This window comes from Mixophyes fleayi, chromosome 3, assembly GCF_038048845.1.
Source record: "Mixophyes fleayi isolate aMixFle1 chromosome 3, aMixFle1.hap1, whole genome shotgun sequence".
Classification (NCBI taxonomy): domain Eukaryota; kingdom Metazoa; phylum Chordata; class Amphibia; order Anura; family Limnodynastidae; genus Mixophyes; species Mixophyes fleayi.
Window position 1 is genome coordinate 239,329,185 of NC_134404.1, and position 22,540 is coordinate 239,351,724.

Sequence of the window (22,540 nt, forward strand, 5' to 3'; positions counted from 1 at the left end):
TCTGGGTAAAAATGTCCAGAGATAGGAGGGGAGAACAGGCTGAGGAGAGGGAGATGGAGGTTGAGGGGTCAGAGGAGGGAGAGGGAGAGGTTGAGGAGACAGGACAGGGCAGGAAGACCAAGACAGGGAGGAATGTGCGCTTCTCACATGATGAGAATTGTGTGTTGGTGCACAACATCATTCCCTGCTACGAGGTCATCCTAGGGAACCTGGCAGCCCGGACTCCTCTAAGGCGGCGTCACCAACTGTGGGGGAGAGTCTGTGATGCCGTGAACGCGGTGGGCCCACTGAAGCGGACAGTGGCACACTGCCGCAAGCGCTTCTCTGATATTAAGAGGAGGCTTAAAGAGAAGATGGCCCAGGAAAGGAGGTCGACAAGGCGCACGGGTGGTGGCCCCCCACTTCGTATGGAGTACACCACGTACGAGGAGGAGCTGCGCCAGATAATGCCGGCAGAAATTGTAGAGGGCATAAATGTCCAGGACACCGACTCGCCCTCTTTTGGCCAAGTAGTTGGTGAGTTATTTGTTTTTTTTACCCTAACAGTATTTTAACTGCTTTTCTCTTTTTAAAACTGCTTTTCTCTTTTTAAAACTGCTTTTCTCTTTTTAAAACTGCTTTTCTCTTTGCAAACGTTTTTTTTTTGTTTTATTTTTCAAAGTGTATATTTGCCTCTAATAGTTTGTAAAGGTTTTTTTTTCTCATAGAAAAAAAAAAAAAATTGTAAACACATTTGTGCAATAAACAGTATATTTGGAATATTTTTTTTTTCTGGAAATACATTGTATGCTTTTTCTAATATATCCAGAATCGCCAGGACCGCAGTTCAGTCCCAGTGCCAGACCTACACCTCCACCTTCAGCGAGAGATTCGGGCACAGACGAGCAAGCAGGTGCGTGATTTCTGTTTAGGAGAGAAATAATGGAGTTACTTGATTTTCTGTGCAAATGTTGCTGTCAATGTTGTTTTTTTTTTTTCTTTTTATTGTTTGCAATGAGAAGTTAGGGCTACATTTTACTCAACTGATATGTTGCCTATAGAAACCCATCAGAATATACCTTTACTTTATTTATTGCATTCAACAAAATGACAGCTAAAATCTGATTGGTTGCTATAGGCAACATCTCCACTTTTGATAGCATGCACTTTAGTCAAAATAACCCAGCATGTACTACACAGTCCTAATGATAATGGGTATTAAATGGATAATAAGTGCATCCGTAAGCAGGTAGCATAGGACTAGAAATCAGGAATGCAAACATTGTGAAAGAATCTGTAGTTGCTAAAGATTATTCTTTCCTTTCCAGTGTTCAGAATGCAATATACAAACATATTATATACTATATACTTACCGTCATTTTTCATACACAGGGCCCTCTTCATACCAGCCACCTCAGGCGGAGTCCCTGGAAATGTCCCCTGAGCCAGAGGATCTAACAACCATCACCCTGGTAACAGTGGATGCCCCTGTGTCTGGCCTCCAGGAAGTTTCACCTGGCCCTGCTGAACCATCACACCAGCAACCTGCACCTGCACCTATGGACCCAGCCAGAGAAATGGCGCTGTCTATTGGCGCATTCCAGCAGCAACAGACATTATTCATGGACAGGCAAACTGGGCACATGTCACAAATTGCGGCCCAGTTGAGGCGAATACACCGCTCCACGAGCCAAATCCCTGCTGCAATAAACCGGCTGGCGAGCGCTTTGGAGCAGACAAATGTGCAGCTGGCCCAAATGTCTGGGTCTGTGGACGCCATGCATTCCTCCATTCGCGAGGGGAATGCCAACGTTATCCGGCTGGCAGGCCAACTCCAGCAGGAACTGATTGCCCGCTTGCCGGCCCCTTTTTCATCGGCCTCCACCAGTGCCGCTAGCACGCCTACCACATCTCTACAGAGTACTCCTCCAAGGAGAGGTGCTCGCACCAGGGGTGGGCGAGGGAGGGGAGAGAGTGGCACCAAGCATAGCGATATGCCTGCAAAAGGACATCGCTAGCACAATGTTTGTTATTTATTAATGTTTTGTCAAGTTTCTATAACGATTATACGTTTTTATTTATTGTGTTCTGCAATAAATGCAGTTAAATTTCTATTGTGTCAGTCTTTCTTTTCTGCACATTAAACAAGAGTATTCTGATTTTTTAACAACTATGCACTAATTTCATGTAAACATTGACCTCTGACTGTCACATTCCAGGGATGTTCATATTTACCACATGAGGAGTACACACTATCCTGTTTTTAAAGGTTCCAATGTACAAAAAATTTACAATAAAATACTAAAATTGCACTCACATAAAACACATTTTTGAGCAAAAAATGTTTTTCATACTATGTACTTACAAGTAAAGTAGTTTGCAATTAGACGGTCTCTAATCTCCCTTCCGCCCTCTGTGCTCTGCACATCACCAGATGTGACACGGACCCCTTCTTCTTCACTGTCTACTGCAATAATCGGTGGGGTAAGTTGATGTATTGCTAGATTATGTATCAAACAGCCAGCCAGGATAATTTCAGACCCCTTTTCAGGTGCATACATAGCCACACAACCCGATTATTCTAGTAACCTGAATCTAGTTTACCAAAGTACAAAGGTACGCTATAACACACCTCTACTAAATCAGTAAATAAATTGCATGGTGGGAAGACACAAGAGAAAAAGAAACCAAAACAACACTGCAATTACAAGACACTGGCCTTTTAACATATACAATCCCAAAGTAAAAAAATTTGTACATGAAATGGCCCTTTTCCTTCTGTTCTGATTGCCCAAATATCAGAAACAGCACACTGTTTGAGCAATCTCGCCGCTCACAAGCAGCGCTTTCATTTTGGTCTATTGAATGGCGGTTTTCAGGCGGCTTTATAAACCCCCTAATAGTAAATCCGGCTGTTTGTATGTTGAACATTGTTGAAACCGTCATGGCGATGTATACAGAGGCGGGTTTGAAAACATCTTTTCTGGTCGTTTGGACGGCGGGTTTAGCCTTAGTAAATCCGGCGATGGCTAAACCGCCGCCGAAATTCGGCGGGTTTACAAACACGCCTGATAGTAAATCTAGCCCTGAGAGATTATTTCCCTCAGTTTCTCTAAGAGGTTGGCAGCGTTGTGCCTCTTACTAAAACCGGTGATACACAACATTGCCTGCCTTGGAACGAGCAGGCGTTGTGGAGATGCTGCTACTGATGCAGCTGCTGCTGTTGCTGCGGAAGGGGATGCATCTACCCAGTGGGCTGTCACAGTCATATAGTCCTTAGTTTGCCCTGAACCACTTGTCCACATGTCCGTGGTTAAGTGGACAGTGGGTACAACTGCATTTTTCAGAGCACTGAGGACACTTGTTCGTACTTCTCTGTACATCTTTGGTATCCCCTGCCTAGTGAAGTGGAATCTCGACGGGATTTGGTACCGGGGACACAATACCTCCATCAACCGTCTAAATCCCACTCCACTAATGGCGGACACCGGACGCACGTCTAACACCAACATAGCTGTTATTGACGCAGTTATCCGCTTTGCCATAGGATGACTAGTGTCGTACTTGGTGCTCATGGCAAACGACTGTTGGACGGTCAATTGTTTGGTGAAAGACGTAGCGGTCTTACGACTTCCCCTCTGGGAAGATGACCGACTACCAACAGCAGCAGCGGCAGTAGTAGGCGTACCGCTGCAGGATCCTCCTGGAAGAATCCCGGATTGAAGAGGACTCAGTCATGCCGGTGACATGGCCTGCAGGACTACCTCTGATCGAGATTGTGTCAGAAATTGACGAGGAGGGTGTTGCTGGTGTGTATACATCAGGACCAAGGGATTTAGGTGTCCCTGAACTGCTGAGGGTCCTAGCCCGAGTTCCTGAACTAAACACTGAACTATGAAGGTTATTCAGGTGACGTATAAGGGAGGATGTCCCTAGGTGACCAAGATCCTTACCCCTGCTTATTGCAGCTTTACATATGGTATATATGGCCATACATTTGTTGTCCGGATTGGGATAAAAATAATTCCAGACCGAAGGGGTGGATTTCTTGGTCTTCTGGCCAGGCATGACGATGGGCTTTTTCTTCCCATGGACAACAACTGTTTCCCCCCCTTGGTGGCTCATTTAAGATAACCACATCAGCATCCTCCACGTCAAGTTCCTCCTCAGCGCCAGCTACATCAATATCCTCCTCCCGGTGCACAACATTGACACCTTGATTATCCAAATCTGGATCTACACTGTGGGTGATCCTTCCAACATATGCAGAGGGCGTGCTGCAAATGGTGGAAGGAGCCACCTCTTCCCATACAGTGATGGGAAGGTCAGGCTTCGCAACCACCAACACTCTTGGACTCGCCTTGGGGATTTGTGATGTCATCTGTTTAGAAGGCAGAGTTGTTTGCTGTGTTGTTGATGACAGCTTAACTCTCTTAATTTTTTTTGAGGGGGTGGAGGAGGAGGGCTTAGATCCTTGGGTGAAGCTGAACCACTAGTCCTGAACACGGGCCAGGGCCTAAGCCGTTCCTTGCCACTCCGTGTCGTAAATGGCATATTGACAAGTTTACGTTTCTCCTCAGATGTTTTTAATTTCCTTTTTTTGGTAATTTTAGTGAACTTTGGGTTTTTGGATTTTACATGCCCTCTACTAGGAGATTGGGCATCGGCCTTGGCAGAGGACGTTGATGGCATTTCATCGTCTATGTCATGACTAGTGGCAGCAGCTTCAGCATTAGGAGGAAGTGGGTATTGATCTAATCCTACTTTATCCTCCAAATTTTTGTACTCCATTATATGCAGCACAAGAGAGCGTACCCCTAAACCACACACACTTTGGGACTGCGGAAACAGTGAACGTAGTAATTTAGATTGCAGTGCCTTTTTTTTGGGACTGCAGAAACAGTGAACGTAGTAATTTAGATTGCAGTACCTATTTTTTGGGACTGCAGAAACAGTGAACGTAGTAATTTAGATTGCAGTACCTATTTTTTGGGACTGCAGAAACAGTGAACGTAGTAATATAGATTGCAGTACTTATTTTTTGGGACTGCAGAAACAGTGAACGTAGTAATATAGATTGCAGTACCTATTTTTTGGGACTGCAGAAACAGTGAACGTAGTAATATAGATTGCAGTACCTATTTTTTGGGACTGCAGAAACAGTGAACGTAGTAATATAGATTGCAGTACCTATTTTTTGGGACTGCAGAAACAGTGAACGTAGTAATATAGATTGCAGTACCTATTTTTTGGGACTGCAGAAACAGTGAACGTAGTAATATAGATTGCAGTACCTATTTTTTGGGACTGCAGAAACAGTGAACTTAGTAATTTAGATTGCAGTACCTATTTTTTGGACTGCAGAAACAGTGAACTTAGTAATTTAGATTGCAGTATCTATTTTTTGGGACTGCAGAAACAGTGAACGTAGTAATTTAGATTGCAGTACCTATTTTTTGGGACTGCAGAAACAGTGAACGTAGGTAAATTTAGCAGTACTAATATTTCTGGACTGCAAGAACAGTGAACGTAGGGAAATTTAGCAGTACTAATATTTCTGGACTGCAAGAACAGTAAACGTAGGTATTGCAGTACTAATATTTCTGGACTGCAAGAATATATTGCTCTAGATTTTTTTTTATACTTTTTAAATTATTTTTTTATATTTTTTTTTATTATTTTTGTATAATTTTTTTTTTACATTTTTTTTATGATTTGTTAATAATTATAAAATTACTATGGACTTAGCATAACAAAGAACAGGACAAAAGCACCACTGGACTCAGCAGGAAAGACACTGGCCAAAGCACCACTGGACTCAGCATAACAGAGCACAGGACAAAAGCACCACTGGACTCAGCAGGACAGAGCACAGGACAAAAGCACCACTGGACTCAGCAGGACAGAGCACTGGCCAAAGCACCACTGGACTCAGCAGGACAGAGCACAGGACAAAAGAAAAAAGCACCACTGGACTGATCACACAGGAGCAGGAGCACCACTACCCTACAACCTCCCTCTTCCCTGATCTCAGCCCAAATAAAGATGGCGACCGCAAGCAGCGAATTTATGACATCCGAGTCTCGCGAGATCCGACGCGAGACTTGGATGTCATAGCCTCATTTCGGATTTTTTCCCCGGGCGTAAGTACCCGAACAGTGCTCGGATCCCGTCGGATCCGTACTTTTCGGGTGGGCTCTGATTAGCGGAATCCGAGCCGGCTCATCCTTACTTATTACTGTATTGTATTGTTTGCACTATTATTTCAAATTATACCAAACTATATTTTTCTATAAAATTACAAAGCTGCATTCAGGGTTTCCATTTCAATAAATGTGCCTGGATGGCTTTTGCAGCACACAGTTTGTCACAGAGTGTTAATACTGGGCAGGGGGCTTCCCGAATCTCCCCCTGGTGTATCTTTTGAACACCCCCCAGAAGAGAAAGCAGCGATTCGGGTGGAGGCACTGAAAATCAAGTACCGAGGTGAGAAGCATCTGCATTGTTCAATATATATATACACCCTCACAATGCATAATACAGAAAGGGGTGTTACAGTGGAGGCACTGCTGAGATCCTGAAGACACACTCAGTGAAACCCATCAGCACAGACGTCATGGATAATCTAAGAGAAGAAGTGTTTCTGTGGTGTGAACAGCAGACTGTGGCCCCAACTCGATGTTTGGGGATCTATGGTGACTCTCAGGGAGCGACAGATGTGGAAGTCCTGCATATGCTCCATAAGATTTATGGGGTAGAGCATCCTAAAATCCTTGGATGGAAAGATAGAGATATGGATAAGACCAGTCTGATCCTATGCGAGACGCAAGCAAAATTGGATAGAGATTTTCTTCCCTCTGTTGTTTCTGGGCCGCAAAAACAAAAATGGCACATTGTGATTCCATTGAAGCCAAAACAGCTAGCCGCAGCACCTCTTAACCCTGAACTTCCGGATGGAGATATTAACAGACAAGTTTTCCCTCAGGCCAGGGAAGAGAATTCTCAGTCACCCTCCAGTACTAGGAAAACTGATGAGGCTCAAAGCGAACTGTTCCTCACTGCTGTACAGAAACTGGTAGAGCAGTTAGAAAAGTCACAGCATGAAGGGGACTACAGAAGGCTCAGACTTTTCTCAGGAATAAAACCAGTCCCTACTGGGGAAGAAACTTACGAGGCATGGAAAGAGATGGCTTCCCAATACCAAGAAAGTCAAGGTCGTACAGTCAAAGCTTGAGGCTGACCTTCCCAGCACTGAGTTAATGAAGATTGTGGAGAAACAAGGTGAACAGATTGCTCAGTTGTTGGAGATGCAGAAGCAGATTCAAGCACAGATGCTGAAAAAACCACACTACCGAGCAACTGCACCCGAACATCCGCCCCCGACAAGTTCTCAAAGCTAACACGACTCAGAAGCAGAGCGATTGTTTCACTTGTGGAGAAGTTGGGCATTTCGCTAGACAATGCCCTCTAAAGAAAGCTGACACTAACACTGTGGGGAACTCTCACCTGGGATATAGTCATTTGCCCAAAGGATTGCTGGGATCCACTCCTCACGTGCCTGCATGCCTAAATGGAAGACCTTGTATAGCCTTGCTAGATAGTGGTTCACAGGTGTCCATTGAGTTCGAGAAGAGGTACCGAGAGAATCTATCTGACTTGCCCATCAAGCCATTGTGTGGACTGACCATCTGGGGTCTGAGCGACAAGAATTATCCCTACCTTGGGTACATCACTGTACATTTGAAGTTCCCACTGGAAGCAGCTGGAATAGAAGTGAAGGTGGTTGCACTTGTCTGTCCTGAGGCCGAAGGAGAACCTCGAGATGTCCCAGTGATTATTGGAACTAACTCCCACTTGTTCGAGATACTGGCCAACTGGTGCCAAGAGGTGGGAGGAACAAGTTATAGTAAAACACTTAAGATTCATCCTATGTGTCTGGCTGCTTATAAGAAGAAAGAGGGAAAGATTTCTCAGAAGAAAACCACTTTACAACTAGGAAGTTTTGATCAATGCTTTAATGGTAGTGATGCTAGTCAAGAAGACCGACACTGGATAGTTATGCAAATGCTACAAAGAGAGGCTGCCTTCTCTTTGGGGGACTGGGATTTAGGCCTAGCGACAGGGGTGGAGCACCACATAAGGCTAACGGACGACAGGCCTTTCCGAGAACGGTCAAGACGCCTAGCCCCTGCTGATTTGGATGATATTTGGGAACATTTAAGGGAGATGCTAGAGAATGCTGTGATTGAGAAATCTGAGAGCCCCTATGCTTCTCCTATTGTGGTGGCTAGAAAGAAGTCGGGAAAAATACGGATATGCGTGAACTACCGGACATTAAACAAGCGCACTATTCCTGATCAGTACACTGTCCCTAAGATAGACAAAGCCCTTGATGTCTTCAGGGAAGCAAGTGGTTTTCTGTGCTAGATCTACGCAGCGGGTACTATCAGATATTGATGAGTCAGAAGGATGCTGAGAAAACCGCCTTCATCTGCCCGGTTGGATTCTTTCAGTTCAAAAGATTGCCACAAGGATTATCAGGGGCTCCAGCCACTTTCCAAAGATGCATGGACGCTGTTGTGGGTGACATGAATTTCAGGGAAGTGCTAGTATACTTGGACGATTTGATAGTATTTGGCCGAACACTAAATGAGCACAACGAAAGACTCCTCAAGGTATTGGATCGCTTAATAAAGAATGGGTTGAAGTTGTCCCTTGACAAGTGTAGCTTCTGTAAAACCCAGGTCAAGTATGTGGGATATGTTGTGGATCAGGAAGGAATTTCTACAGATTCAGCGAAGATAGAAGCGGTGAAAGAATGGCCTCGACCAACAATACTGAAGGAATTAAGGTCGTTTTTGGGGTTCTGTGGCTATTACAGAAGGTTTGTCCCAAACTACAGTAAACTTGTCAAGCCTCTTACAGATCTAACTCAAGGTTACCCTGCTCCAACAGGTTCCCATCGGAAAGAGAAACCATTGTTCCCGGGTAAATGATGCGTTTGAGGAAAGGTGGAATGAGGCTTGTGAACAAGCTTTTGAGGGATTGAAAACCTGCCTGATTCAAGCGCCTGTTCTGTCATATGCAGATCCAGAGTTCCCATACATTCTGCATGTAGATGCCTCCTTTGAGGAACTTGGGGGAGTGCTATACCAAGTGCAAGAAGGAAGGTTAAGACCAGTCTATTACATCAGTCGAGGTCTCTCACCCAGTGAACGGAACTACCCGGTGCATAAGTTGGAGTTCCTGGCCCTTAAGTGGGCAGTTGTTGACAAACTTCATGACTACTTGTATGGAGTACCGTTCGAAGTGCATACAGACAACAATCCCCTCACATATGTGCAGACCACAGCGAAGCTAGATGCAACTGGGCACAAATGGTTGGCGGCGCCGGCCATTTACAATCTCACAATAAAGTACAGGCCTGGGAAAAGAAATGTAGATGCCGATGCTTTGTCAAGATTACCGGGAAGGTTTGTGGAATATCAGGAAGAAGAATGGATAGAGTTGCCAGCTCCAGAGGTGAAGGGGATGTGTCACGAGGGACGTGTGGTCGTGCCTCCAGTCAAAGAATGCTTAACAGCTCTAGGGGCAACGACAGATGCGCTACCAAGACAATATTGCTGGCTGAGTCAAATGGAGCTCAGTGACCTTCAGAAGTTGAGTTCGAGCCAAGTCAAAGAAGATCAGCAGAATGACTCCTCTATAGCAGCAGTTAGGTGGTCTGTTAAACACAGACAAAGAATCCACCAGGGCAGTTTGAAAACTGAGGAAGCTATTTTTCTAAACAGACAGAGAGAGTCATTGGTGGTGAAGCAGATGGCAGAGAGAGGAAACAGCTAGTATTGCCAAAGAAGCACCGTCCCATGGTTCTCCGTGCATTGCATGATAAACACGGCCACCTGGGAATAGAGAAGACCATGGGCTAGATTTACTAACAGGCGTGTTTGTAAACCCGCCGACTTTCGGCGGGTTTGGCGGCGGTTTAGCCATCGCTGGATTTACTAAGGCTAAACCCGTCGTCCAAATGGCCAGAAATGATGTTTCCAAACCCGCCTCTGTATAAAGCGCCATGACAGTTTCAACAATGTTCAACATACAAACAGCCGGATTTACTATTAGGGGGTTTATAAAGCCGCCGGAAAACCGCCATTCAATAGACCAAAATGAAAGCGCTGCTTGTGAGCGGCGAGATTGTTCAAACAGTGTGCTGTTTCAGATATTTGGTCAATCAGAACAGAAGGAAAAGGGCCATTTCATGTACAAAGTTTTTTCCTTTGGGATTGTATATGTTAAAAGGCCAGTGTCTTGTAATTGCAGCGTTGTTTTGGTTTCTTTTTCTCTTGTGTTTTCCCACCATGCAATTTATTTACTGATTTCCACATTTGTTGTTTTTTTTTTAATATTGCAACAAAACCCTTAACAGAGTGTAAAAGCAATTCTAATGTACTCAATAAAGAATGGGTTTCTGGCTGATGACTCCTCTGCTGCGTCCTCACACATCTGCACAGCACAAATTCAATGAGGCACATACCCACTAGTAGAGGTGTGTTATAGCGTACCTTTGTACTTTGGTAAACTAGGTTCAGCTTACTAGAATAATCTGGTTGGGTGGCTATGTATGCACCTGAAAAGGGGTCTGATATTATCCTGGCTGGCTGTTTGATACATAATCTAGCAATACATCAACTTACCCCAACCATTATTGCAGTAGACAGTGAAGAAGAAGGGGTCCGTGTCACATCTGGTGATGTGCAGAGCACAGAGGGCGGAAGGGAGATTAGAGACCGTCTAATTACAAACTACTTTACGTGTAAGTACATAGTATGATAAACATTTATTGCTCAAAAATGTGTTTTATGTGAGTGCGGTTTTTTTTTTTATGTTAAATGTTTTGTAAATTGGAACCTTTAAAAAGAGGATAGTGTGTACTCCTCATGTGGTAAATATGAACATCCCTGGAATGTGACAGTCAGAGGTCAATGTTTACGTGAAATTAGTGCATAGTTTTTAAAACATCAGTATACTCTTGTTTAATTAGCAGAAAAGAAAGACTGACACCATAGAAATTTAACTGCATTTATTGCAGAACACAATAAATAATAACGTATAATGCTTACACAAACTTTTGAAAACATTAAGAAATAATAATTATTGCATTAGCGACGCCTTTTTGCAGGCATATCGCAATGCTTGGTGCCACTCTCTCCCCTCCCTCGCCCACCCCTGGTGCGAGCACCTCTCCTTGGAGGAGTACTCTGTATAGATCTGCTAGGTGTACTAGCGGTACTGGTGGTGGCTGAAGACATAGGTGCTGGTAAACGGGCTACAATTTCTGAATGTAGTTGCCCTACCAGCCGGGTCACATTGGCATTCCCCTCACGTACTGTGGAATGTAAGGCCTCCACAGCCCCAGTCATTTGGGCCAGCTGCACATTGGTTTGTTCTAAAGCAGTTGCCAGACGGTTGATTCCAGCAGGGAGTTGACTATTGGAGCGGTGTATCCGCCTCAACTGGGCCGCAATTTGGGACATGTGGCGAGTTTGCCTGTCCATGAACATTGTTTGCTGCTGCTGGAATGCGTGAATAGACAGCGCCATGTTCTGGCTGGGTCCATACTTTCAGGTGCAGGTTGGTGGTGTGATGGTTCAGCAGGGCCAGGTGAAACTTCCTGGAGGCCAGACACAGGGGCATCCACTGTTACCAGGGTGATGGTCGTTTGATCCTCTGGCTCAGGGGACATTTCCAGGGACTCCGCCTGAGGTGCCTGGTATGAAGAGGGCCCTGTGTATGAAAAATGACGGTAAGTATATAGTATATAATATGTTTGTATATTGCATTCTGAACACTGGATAGGAAATAATATTCTTTAGCAACTACAGATTCTTTCACAATGTTTGCATTCCTGATTTCTTGTCCTATGCTACCTGCTTAAGAATGCACTTATTATCCTTTTAATACCCATTATCATTTGGACTATGTATGGCTGAGGGGGATAAAAAAGCAAAATCTTTTTAACCTACAAATATAAGCATTTAGTCAGCCAAATGCTGCTAGACCGTGCTTTGGGGTAAACTACTACTATTTTAGTACTACCTCTGTGTAGTACATGCTGGGTTATTTTGACTAAACTGCATGCTATAAAAAGTGGAGATGTTGCCTATAGCAACCAATCAGATTTTAGCTTTCATTTTGTTGAATGCAATAAATAAAGTAAAGGTATATTCTGATGGGTTTCTATAGGCAACATATCAGTTTAGTAAATGTAGCCCTAAGTTGTCATTGCAAACAAAAAAAAAAAAAAGAAAAAACATTGACAGCAACATTTGCACAGAAAATCATTTAACTCCATTATTTCTCTCCTAAACATAAATCACGCACCTGCTTGCTCGTCTGTGCCTGAATCTCTCGCTGAAGGTGGAGGTGTAGGTCTGGGACTGGGAGTGAACTGCGGTCCTGTCGATTCTGGATAGAAAAAGCATACAATGTATTTGCAGCAAAAAACATGTTAAAAATATACTGTTTATTTCAAAAATGTGTTTGCGAATAAAAAAACAGAAGTCTTGTAAAAAAAAAAATCCTTTACAAACTTATAGAGTAAAAAAAACACTTAAAATTTTTTTTAAAAAAAAAAGCATTTAAAAAAGAAAAAAACATTTAAAATACTGTTAGGGTAAAAAAAACAAATAACTCACCAACTACTTGGCCAAAAGAGGGGGAATCGGTGTCCTGCACATTTATGCCCTCTACAATTTCAGCCGGCATTATCTGGCGCAGCTCCTCCTCGTACGTGGTGTACTCCATACGAAGTGGGGGGCCACCACCCGTGCGCCTTGTAGACCTCCTTTCCTGGGCCATCTTCTCTTTAAGCCTCCTCTTAATATCAGAGAAGCGCTTGTGGCAGTGCGCCACTGTCCGCTTCAGTGGGCCCACCGCGTTCACGGCATCACAGACATGCCCCCACAATTGGTGACGCCGCCTTAGAGGAGTCCGGGCTGCCAGGTTGCCTAGGATGACCTCGTAGCAGGGAATGATGTTGTGCACAAACACACAATTCTCATCATGTGAGAAACGCACATTCCTCCCTGTCTTGGTCTTCCTGCCCTGTCCTGTCTCCTCAACCTCTCCCTCTCCCTCCTCTGACCCCTCAACCTCCATCTCCCTCTCCTCAGCCTGTTTTCCCTTCCTATCTCTGGACATAATGACAAATAAATGCCAAACACAGAAAACACAGAAAGACTTACAAACACAAAGGACAAACTACACTAAATACAGACACACTCTCCACACAGGCACACACAAGTAACACAGACAAAGGACAAGTCAAATACAAATACCGTATATACCCGTGTATAAGCCGAGTTTTTCAGCACATTTTTGTATGCTGAAAAAGCCCCCTCGGCTTATACACGGGTGAACTTACCTGGTGGCCGGTCCCTCAGTTGTTCAGTTCCGCTTTAAGGTAAGACACTCCGTTAAAAAAAAAAAAATAGAGAGAGATTTTTTCAGCCTTTTCCTTCCTCCGCAGTGGAACGCATATGCGTTCCACTGACAGGAAGTTCGGCATTTGGAACGCAAACTTGCGTTCCAAATGCCGAACTTCCTGTTGGTGGAACGCATATGCGTTCCACTGCGGAGGAAGGAAAAGGCTGAAAAAATCTCTCTCTATTTTTTTTTTTTAACGGAGTGTCTTACCTTAAAGCGATCTTCATTTTTCAGCAGCAATGATTATGGCAACCTGATAAACACAAAGGTGCCTGAGAACTTGAAAATGGGGAAAGACAGGGAGGAGATGAAGTTACAGGATCTGCAGCCTGAAATCTCTCTAGCACTTTACAACAAAAAAGGTGCATTCTTTCACAGCAGCCTCATTGACCAGAACATAGTTGATTTCTTCATCCCCTTTCTGCCACTGGAGCGCCGGCATGTGAAGATGTGTATCAAGGAAGAGCTAAGACAATATGGGCTCCAGGAGGATGCACATATAATAGAGGCTGTGGCAAATATGATGCCGTACGTCCCAAAGGAGTGCAATAGTGGCCCCAAACGTGTGAGAGTGACCCTGGAACTCAAGTCCTGACAACTGACAACCCCACCAAACTGCAAGTAATAGATTTTCAAATTTCACAATTTACACACTTAATAATTTATTTGTATTTTATGTGTATACATATTCTTATTTTCCACAACAATGTACATAGGGGGTGAAAGCATACATCAAAATGACAAAATAGCAATAAACTGAAAAACACACATGATATAAAAATGCATATACAGATGTAAATTAAAAACATAATAATGAATAAATCTAAAAAAAAATTACCAGTAGCTGCTGCATTTCCCACCCTAGGCTTATACTCGAGTCAATAAGTTTTACCAGTTTTTTGTGGTAAAATTAGGTACCTCGGCTTATATTCGGGTCGACTTATACTCGAGTATATACGGTAATACAAGACAGAAAATAAAAGAGAAAATAAATGTACAAAACAGAAAAATACCACAGGACTACTCACACTTCAATCAGATATCGCTCCACCAATCCACCAAACTCCAACTCTCACCAACTCTCACAAAGCACAAACCAACTAACTCCTCTCTCAAAACTCCTCAAAACCCTATCAGAGAAAAAAGTGTCAGGCCAGTGGTTTATATAGGGCTTGTGATGTCAAATCTCCTGAGTTTGAAAATAGCCAATAGTAACAGGCCAGGAGACAGGTGTAATTTTCAAAAAAACCGCCTTTACACGAAAGCGCCGTCGTTTAAAGCAAAAGCGCCATGTTCTATTCAAAGTCGCCGGCGGCTTTGAGCATTACATCCCGCCGTGACATCGCCGGCGGCTTCAAATTGAAGCTGAAATGCGCCCAATAGTAAATCTGGCTGTTTGCAATGCAATGGCTTCAAGCCGCCATGCATCATGCCTGATAGTAAATCTAGCCCCATGAGTTTAATTTCAGAAAGATTCTACTGGCCGAAAATGGAGAAAGACATTGAAAGTTATTGTAAATCATGTGGGACATGCGTACTTCGGAAATCCCTCCCGGACAAGGCTCCCCCCTTAAAGCAAATATCCAGCAATGGGCCTTTAGAGTTAGTCTGTATTGACTTTCTATCAGTGGAACCGGATGAAAGCAACAAGTGTAACATTCTAGTGGTGACATATCATTACTCCCGCTATGCTCAAGCCTACCAGACAAAAGACCAGAGAGCTGTGACCGTGGCAAAAATCCTATGGGAAAAGTTCTTTGTCCACTATGGACTGCCAGCCCGCATTCATTCAGATCAGGGTCGGGATTTTGAGAGCAAGCTAATAAATGAACTGTGCGAGGTCTGCGGGATAAAGAAGTCCAGGACTACTCCTTTCCATCCCCAAGGAGATCCGCAGACGGAGAGATTTAATCGGACCCTTCTCAGCATAAAGGGCACTTTGGACACTAAAAAAAAGGCACATTGGAGTAGGCACATGAGCCATTTGGTTCACGCCTACAATTGCACGAAAAACGAGTCCACGGGGTACTCCCCATATCTCTTAATGTTCAGAAGGGAGGCTAGATTACCAATCAATATCTGTTTTGAAGTGGACACTGCTGATCCCCAAGAAAAGCCCCATTTGAAATATGTGGAGCAGCTGAAACAAGAACTAAAGGAGGCCTACAGACTAGCGGAAGCAGCTGCATCAAAAGCTGGACAACGAAACAAGGGTCGTTACGATCTACAGGTCAAGGAGCATGTTCTGGAGCCAGGTGATAGGGTTTTACTTAGACACTTGGGCCTCCCGGGGAAACACAAGTTAGCCAATCGTTGGCGAAAGGATCCTCATGTTGTGGTTGCGAAATTGCCAGACATCCCAGCCTATCGAATTAGGCCCGAGGGGCTGACAGGCCCTATAAAGACATACCATCAACAACATTTGCTTCCCATCAGAGATGGTGTCCGGTTCTGGGAGGAGCCTGAAACAGATGAGCCAAAAGTGTCCACACCCAGAAGATCACGACGATTCAGAGAACCGATCACAGAAGAAGATGAGGAAGGAGATGATTGGGGGTATGATGCTCCAGGGAAATTGGGAGAAATAGATTGGAGACAAGATATCAGAAGGCTCTCTAGGTCTACCGAGGGGGCCGCTGTAAGACCTCCACAAGTAGAAGAAAGGAGAACTATGGCTGCCATTTCAGATGAAGGTGTCAACCCAAGAGTAGCTGGACGGTTGAATTCTCAGTGTTCAGTGGAAGAAGGATCTAACCAGAGAGTTGACATGGATGGGGACGTCGTTGATCCAGATGGAGGATACACTGAACGCCCCAAAAGGGTGTTGGGGGGAGAGGGAGAGAACCCACCAGTTCAGGGTCGGCGCAAAAGGACCCCTAGAGCCCCAATGATGTTGACTTATGATAGTCTAGGTCATATGACTGAGATTCCTAAGGGTCTACCAGTGGCCATATCTGACTCCCATATCTGTTATGACAGGGCCTGTTGTGTATGGGTGTGAGAGTGTGTATAGACAGGATGTCTTAACCCCTTTAAATTTGCAGGATGTGGGACAAGCCTCATCATTTGTTCATTGTGGACTTGCCCCACAGGGGGAGTGTGTAACCCCTGGGGATGCTGCAGTTGGACTTGAGCACCCAGGGGCTACTAATCAAAATTGCATCAGTAAAAAAAGAGATGGCTATAGCTATTTACCAGTCCAGGAAGAAAAACTACATTTCCCACAAGGCTATTGTGGAGAGGGGGCTGAGCCTAAGAAGACTGAGAAACCAGGGGGCGGAGAGAGAGAGAGAGAGAGAGAGAGAGAGAGGAGCATTCTGGGAGAGACTGAGCTGTGTGACCAGTCCAGATAGGTGACCCTAGGCAGAAGGGCACTGGATGGGTGGTCTGAGCAGAGAGAGCAGACAGTCTGCAGAGATATTAGAGCTCAGTGCAGTCCTGAACAGAACCTGCTGGAAGCCACAGTATGAAGCTGTAGGAGGAGGTTTGCATGCACCTCTGAAGAAGGACATTTTACAAGTCAGCCATTTTGGAGATAATCAAGTTCAGACCTGTGACACACACTGGTGCAGATAAGTAACTGGTTATTTTTACCTATCTGTTATTATTCAAGTGGGGTTTGGATTATATCTGGCCACAAGGGCTAAAGAGTTAGGGATAGATGGGTGGGATAGATGTCTAATCAGCATTTGTGGAACTACAAGTCCCAGAATACAAATAAGAAATGATTTTACAGTTGTTGCTACAGGAGGGTTTGCATACTGTGACTGCTGTACCTCACTGCAAGTGATTTAAAGACATCTAAAATCGGCAATCTGGACACATGATGCTTCCATGCCATGCTGCATCCATACAGAAGGGCCCCAACTTGCAGTGCACTGCTCCATTTGTGTGGCATGTTTGAATACTGCTGATGTGTGTTGTCGAAGTCGTATAATTTGATGAACGAAAGTATATTGGTTAATATTGTTTTGCCGTGCGATTGCGATCCGTATGCCACGTAACAAAGATCCGTACACCACGTAACACGTGGCATGGTGCGATCGCACGGTAAAATGCGCACGCACACACTCGCATTACAACATTTAGTTATTTATATAATTCATATTCATATTGGTTCCGTTACACTGTAATTTATGAGCAGATAGTATTTGGTTTATTATTATTCTATATATATATATATATATATAATGATTATATGTACACTTCAGTGATATTCAAGGTTCAGGTCGGCGGTTCCCAAACTGTGCGCCGCAGCTCCCAGGGGTGCCGCGGGCCAGACATAGAAAAAAAAAAAAAGAACACAGAAACTTACCAATCCGCCGGGCTGCTGGGTCCCGACGCCCGGCGGATTGGTAAGTTTCTGTGTTCTTTTTTTTTTTTTCTATGGCTGGCGTGCGGCAGAGGAGTGACAGGCAGCGGAGGGTCACAGCGCTGCAGAGTGAGTGAGAGTGACAGCGGGTCAGAGTGAGAGTGACAGCGGGTCAGAGTGAGTGTCACAGCGGGGCAGAGGAGGGGGACACAGCGTGAGAGGGGCAGTGGAAGGGGGCAGAGGAGGGACATAGCGTAGGAGGGACATAGCGTGAGAGGGGCAGTGGAGGGGCACAGCGTGAGAGGGGGAGTGGAGGGGGACACAGCATGAGAGGGGCAGTGGAGGGGGGCAGAGGAGGGACATAGTGTGAGAGGGGCAGTGGAAGGGGACAGCATGAGAGGGGCAGTGGAGGGGGACACAGCATGAGAGGGGCAGAGGAGGGAAATAGCGTAGGAGAACATAGCGTGAGAGGGGCAGTGGAGGGGGACAGCGTGAGAGGGGCAGTGGAGGGGGACACAGCATGAGAGAGGCAGTGGAGGGGGACACAGCATGAGAGAGGCAGTGGAGGGGGGCAGAGAAGGGACATAGCGTGAGAGGGGCAGTGGAGGGGGACACAGCAGGAGAGGGGCAGTGGAGGGGGGAAGAGGAGGGACATAGTGTAGGAGGGACATAGCGTGATAGGGGCAGTGGAGGGGGACAGTGTGAGAGGGGCAGTGGAGGGGGACACAGCATGAGAGGGGCAGAGGAGGGACATAGCATAGGCGGGACATAGCGTGAGAGGGGCAGTGGAGGGGGACAGCGTGAGAGGGGCAGTGGAGGAGGACACAGCATGAGAGGGGCAGTGGAGGAGGACACAGCATGAGAGGGGCAGTGGAGGGGGGCAGAGGAGGGACATAGCGTGAGAGGGGCAGTGGAGGGGGACACAGCGTGAGAGGGGCAGTGGAGGGGGACAGCGTGAGAGGGGCAGTGGAGGGGGACACAGCATGAGAGGGGCAGAGGAGGGACATAGCGTAGGAGGGACATAGCGTGAGAGGTGCAGTGGAGGGGGACAGCATGAGAGGGGCAGTGGAGGGGGACAGCGTGAGAGGGGCAGTGGAGGGGGACACAGCGTGAGAGGGGCAGTGGAGGGGGACACAGCGTGAGAGGGGCAGTGGAGGGGGACACAGCATGAGAGGGGCAGAGGAGGGGGGACAGCGTGAGAGAGGGCAGAGGAGGGGGGACAGCGTGAGAGAGGGCAGAGGGGGGGGACAGCGTGAGAGAGGGCAGAGGAGGGGGGACAGCGTCACAGAGAGCAGAGGAGGGGGGATAGCGTGACAGATGGGGCAGTGTAAGAGAGGGCAGTGTGTCTGGATGCAGAGGGGGCAGTGTGTCTGGATGCAGAGGGGGCATTTTTGCATACAACTAAATAAGTATTTCTGTCCTGACCTAAATACTTATTACAATTTTTTGACCCAACTACTTCTAAAACAGGACTGCTCAATAATTATTTTGGAGGGGTGCCTTGAAAAAATGCGCTAAGGGTGCCGTGAACTGCAAAAGTTTGGGAACCACTGGTTCAGGTTATAGTAAAGGTATCATGTTGAAACCCTAATCATCAGCAGCTGTCCGGTGCAGTCGGCGAAGAGATCGCACATTGCATACTTTAGTTATTGATATTAGGGAATAAACCTTTGTATGATGCTGGCTATGAAATGCTAATTGTAACTGGAGCATTGGCAGGAAGAAAGGAGCTCATCCCCTGGAGAGACGACCCCCACCTTTGGATTCCTTAGATTGAATCAGCCTATGACCTGATTAGCCTGGACCCATCTGATGTCTGGACCTATAGAAGCAAGCATTGTTCTCTGTAACATTGACTGTGTATATATGATCATAGCTGTGCACCTAGCTCTCAGACTTCACTGATCACAGTATTCAAAGGTGAATCACTGTCCAGGGGTGCCCGTGGTTAGGGCAGTGAGCGCATGCGATAAGAGCGCGGTATGTAACTTTTGGTATTGGCTGAACTGTACTGTATCATAATATAATAATGTATTGAATTGTTGACTATTTACATCTGCTAAAATAAATCACTTTGTGCGTTAGAAACACAATACAATCGCCTATGCAATGCTTATTTGAAAACTATAATATTACTTTAATAGTGTGTTTGGCAGTACATTGTAGAGCTATAAGGAAAATATATATACATTCACCCCGCAAGATATTCCCAGTATCAGGAGCAAGTAAGGTATCTGATATATTTTTGTATAAGGCTGTGACAGTTAATGTTCATATTGTATGCTGTTAATGTTATTGATTTATTGCGAGTTATTGTGTTAACGTGGTGTTCATAGTAAGAAGTGGTGCTCCACTTTCATTCACACTGTCTTATTACTGTATTGTATTGTTTGCACTATTATTTCAAATTATACCAAACTATATTTTTCTATAAAATTACCAAGCTGCATTCAGGGTTTCCATTTCAATAAATGTGCCTGGATGGCTTTTGCAGCACACAGTTTGTCACAGAGTGTTAATACTGGGCAGGGGGTTTTCCGAATCTCCCCCTGGTGTATCTTTTGAACACCCCCCAGAAGAGAAAGCAGCGATTTGGGTGGAGGCACTGAAAATCAAGTACCGAGGTGAGAAGCATCTGCATTGTTCAATATATATACACCCTCACAATGCATAATACAGAAGGGGGTGTTAAATAAATATAAGAATTTACAAATTAATATCACTCTTTGTTTTTTGTAAAGTCACCATATAGGGTGAAAGTAAGGTTAAATGGGTAATCTGGAACATACCAAGTTGTATGCCACCAACACTGACCAAATATCTATCCTCTTATCACAAATGAAAATAAATTACTACATCAAACGACATCAAGTCAAAGTGAAGAATGATGAAAGCATGCAATGAAATATGAAATTTCGTAGCAGGGAAATGGAAGATTCCACAAGACCATTGTGACCACTGTGAATGCATTTTATTATAAATATTTAAGAAGAAATATGCTTGAAGCAAAGGATCATGGTCCACTATAAAACACACAAATCCATTCATTAGATTTGCATAAAGACAGGCACCTCAGTTTTGAGTTGGAGTACTGATATTTGAGCCATGGACAGCTGCAGATTTCAGTTGCCAGGTGTTAGGAACCCCTCCAGCCGGCACAACACAACCCGGAATCTACTCTGCCAGTCAGGTGTTCACTGGAGCCCCTGATGGTGGGGACAGACTGGGCCGCAGACTGACAGAGGGTCGTGAAGTGCGTACCAGCTGGGGAGAACCCAGGCAAGAGGAGTCAGGTCCACGCAGAGGTCAAGGGCCGGCAGCAGACAACGGTATTGATGAACAAGCTGAGGTCAGGGGTCACAGGCAAATAGCAGAATGGGTAAACAGGCCAAAGATCAGGGTCACAGGAAACACGAGCAAGGTCCAAATCAAAGCCAAGGGTCATACACGGGGAGTCAAATAGAGATATCAGGATACAGGACAGGAACTAGCAGGTTAGCAGACTGGAACACAGAAGCTATAACCGGCAATGAGGCAGCAGACCTCATTGCCTTAAATACCAGTGGCCACCAATCAGAGCCTAGCTCTGAATTAGACACAGCCCCCAGCATAATTAATAGGCTGCATTAATTAGCCCACAGGCTAGAACATATGGTGAGCGCTGCGCCCGGCTTCCTCTCATTGCCGGGATGCAGCGCCAAAGCGTCTTCTCGTTGCCCCGGCAACGGCCGGGTCAGGGCCGGAAGTGACGTCCCGGTCGCCATAGCGACGGCCGGGACGCAGGTGAGTGAGTCGCGGCGGCTGGGCACCGCCGCGGCTCGTAACACCAGGGAACATTTTGTAGTAGAGAAGGAGACTAAAAGTTGTCTACTCCTATATTAATGTACTAAAACATACATATGTAGCATCTGTAATTTTGTCTTTTCATGTTGAGTGATTGTGCTGCCATTTCTCAGCCCATAATATGTCGATGTAAAACATCAAACCATTGATATGTTTTACTTCCAATACCATGGTTAACTGCATTGATTGCTATTGTATCATTTTAAGTATATGGGGTTGTGGTGAGAACCACAGTTACACTAAAAATGACAGATGCTGATGATGATAAATAATAAAATAAATTTAATTTTAATGCACTTGTGTCTGTGCAAGATGCATCTGTGGTGTGAGAAGTAACTTGCAGTAAATATATACATGGCTGAAGGGCAGAGAACTGACAGTGCCTGAGTTACAGACAGCATTTCCCCACCCCAAATCTTCAACTAGCCTAAGCACCAGACATTAAAAGAAAATCTGTCACCTGTGGTCCCAGTATAATTGACACCATCATAGTTCAAAATACTTGAATCCTTTAAAGACCCAAAAGAAAACTAGGAACGACCACTGTGAATTAATCAAAGCCAGGATTTAGTAACACCTTCACTCACTACCAGTGACAAGCTTTTCCCACGTTCGCCACATGATTAATTTTAAGTGAAGGCCAGTACTGCTTCACTGGTGCCCCTTTCCCTTACTTCAGTGAGAAAACTTCAGTTCACCCAATTCCTGTGTCACACACCGGCCCTATGGACGAGTACCGGTGTTGTTACCTCTGTCTCATAAACGGTGAACACGCTGTATTGGATCCAGTGTTTTAGTCTGAGTCTCCATCTGGTTCTATTCTACACATGTGTCAATCATTATTCTCTCATTACCTCCCACTCGCTCCTATTGGCCTTGATGCTTTTGGAGCACTATTTAAACCTTCCAGTTCCTGCTCTC

General features: G+C 45.2%; 2 protein-coding genes across 4 annotated transcripts in view; both read right to left on the reverse strand.

Moving 5' to 3' along the window:
• Positions 1-22,540, reverse strand: part of QPCT (glutaminyl-peptide cyclotransferase) — a 153,214-nt gene that overhangs the window by 48,704 nt on the left and 81,970 nt on the right. The window lies entirely within an intron of this gene.
• On the reverse strand, positions 11,060-13,288 carry LOC142144455 (uncharacterized). The gene is made up of 3 exons (XM_075203334.1): positions 12,675-13,288; positions 12,361-12,444; positions 11,060-11,763 (listed from the first exon to the last, which is right to left on the reverse strand). The coding sequence occupies exons 1-3, from the start codon at positions 13,177-13,179 to the stop codon at positions 11,489-11,491; spliced, it is 864 nt and encodes a 287-aa protein (XP_075059435.1). The 5' UTR covers positions 13,180-13,288; the 3' UTR covers positions 11,060-11,488.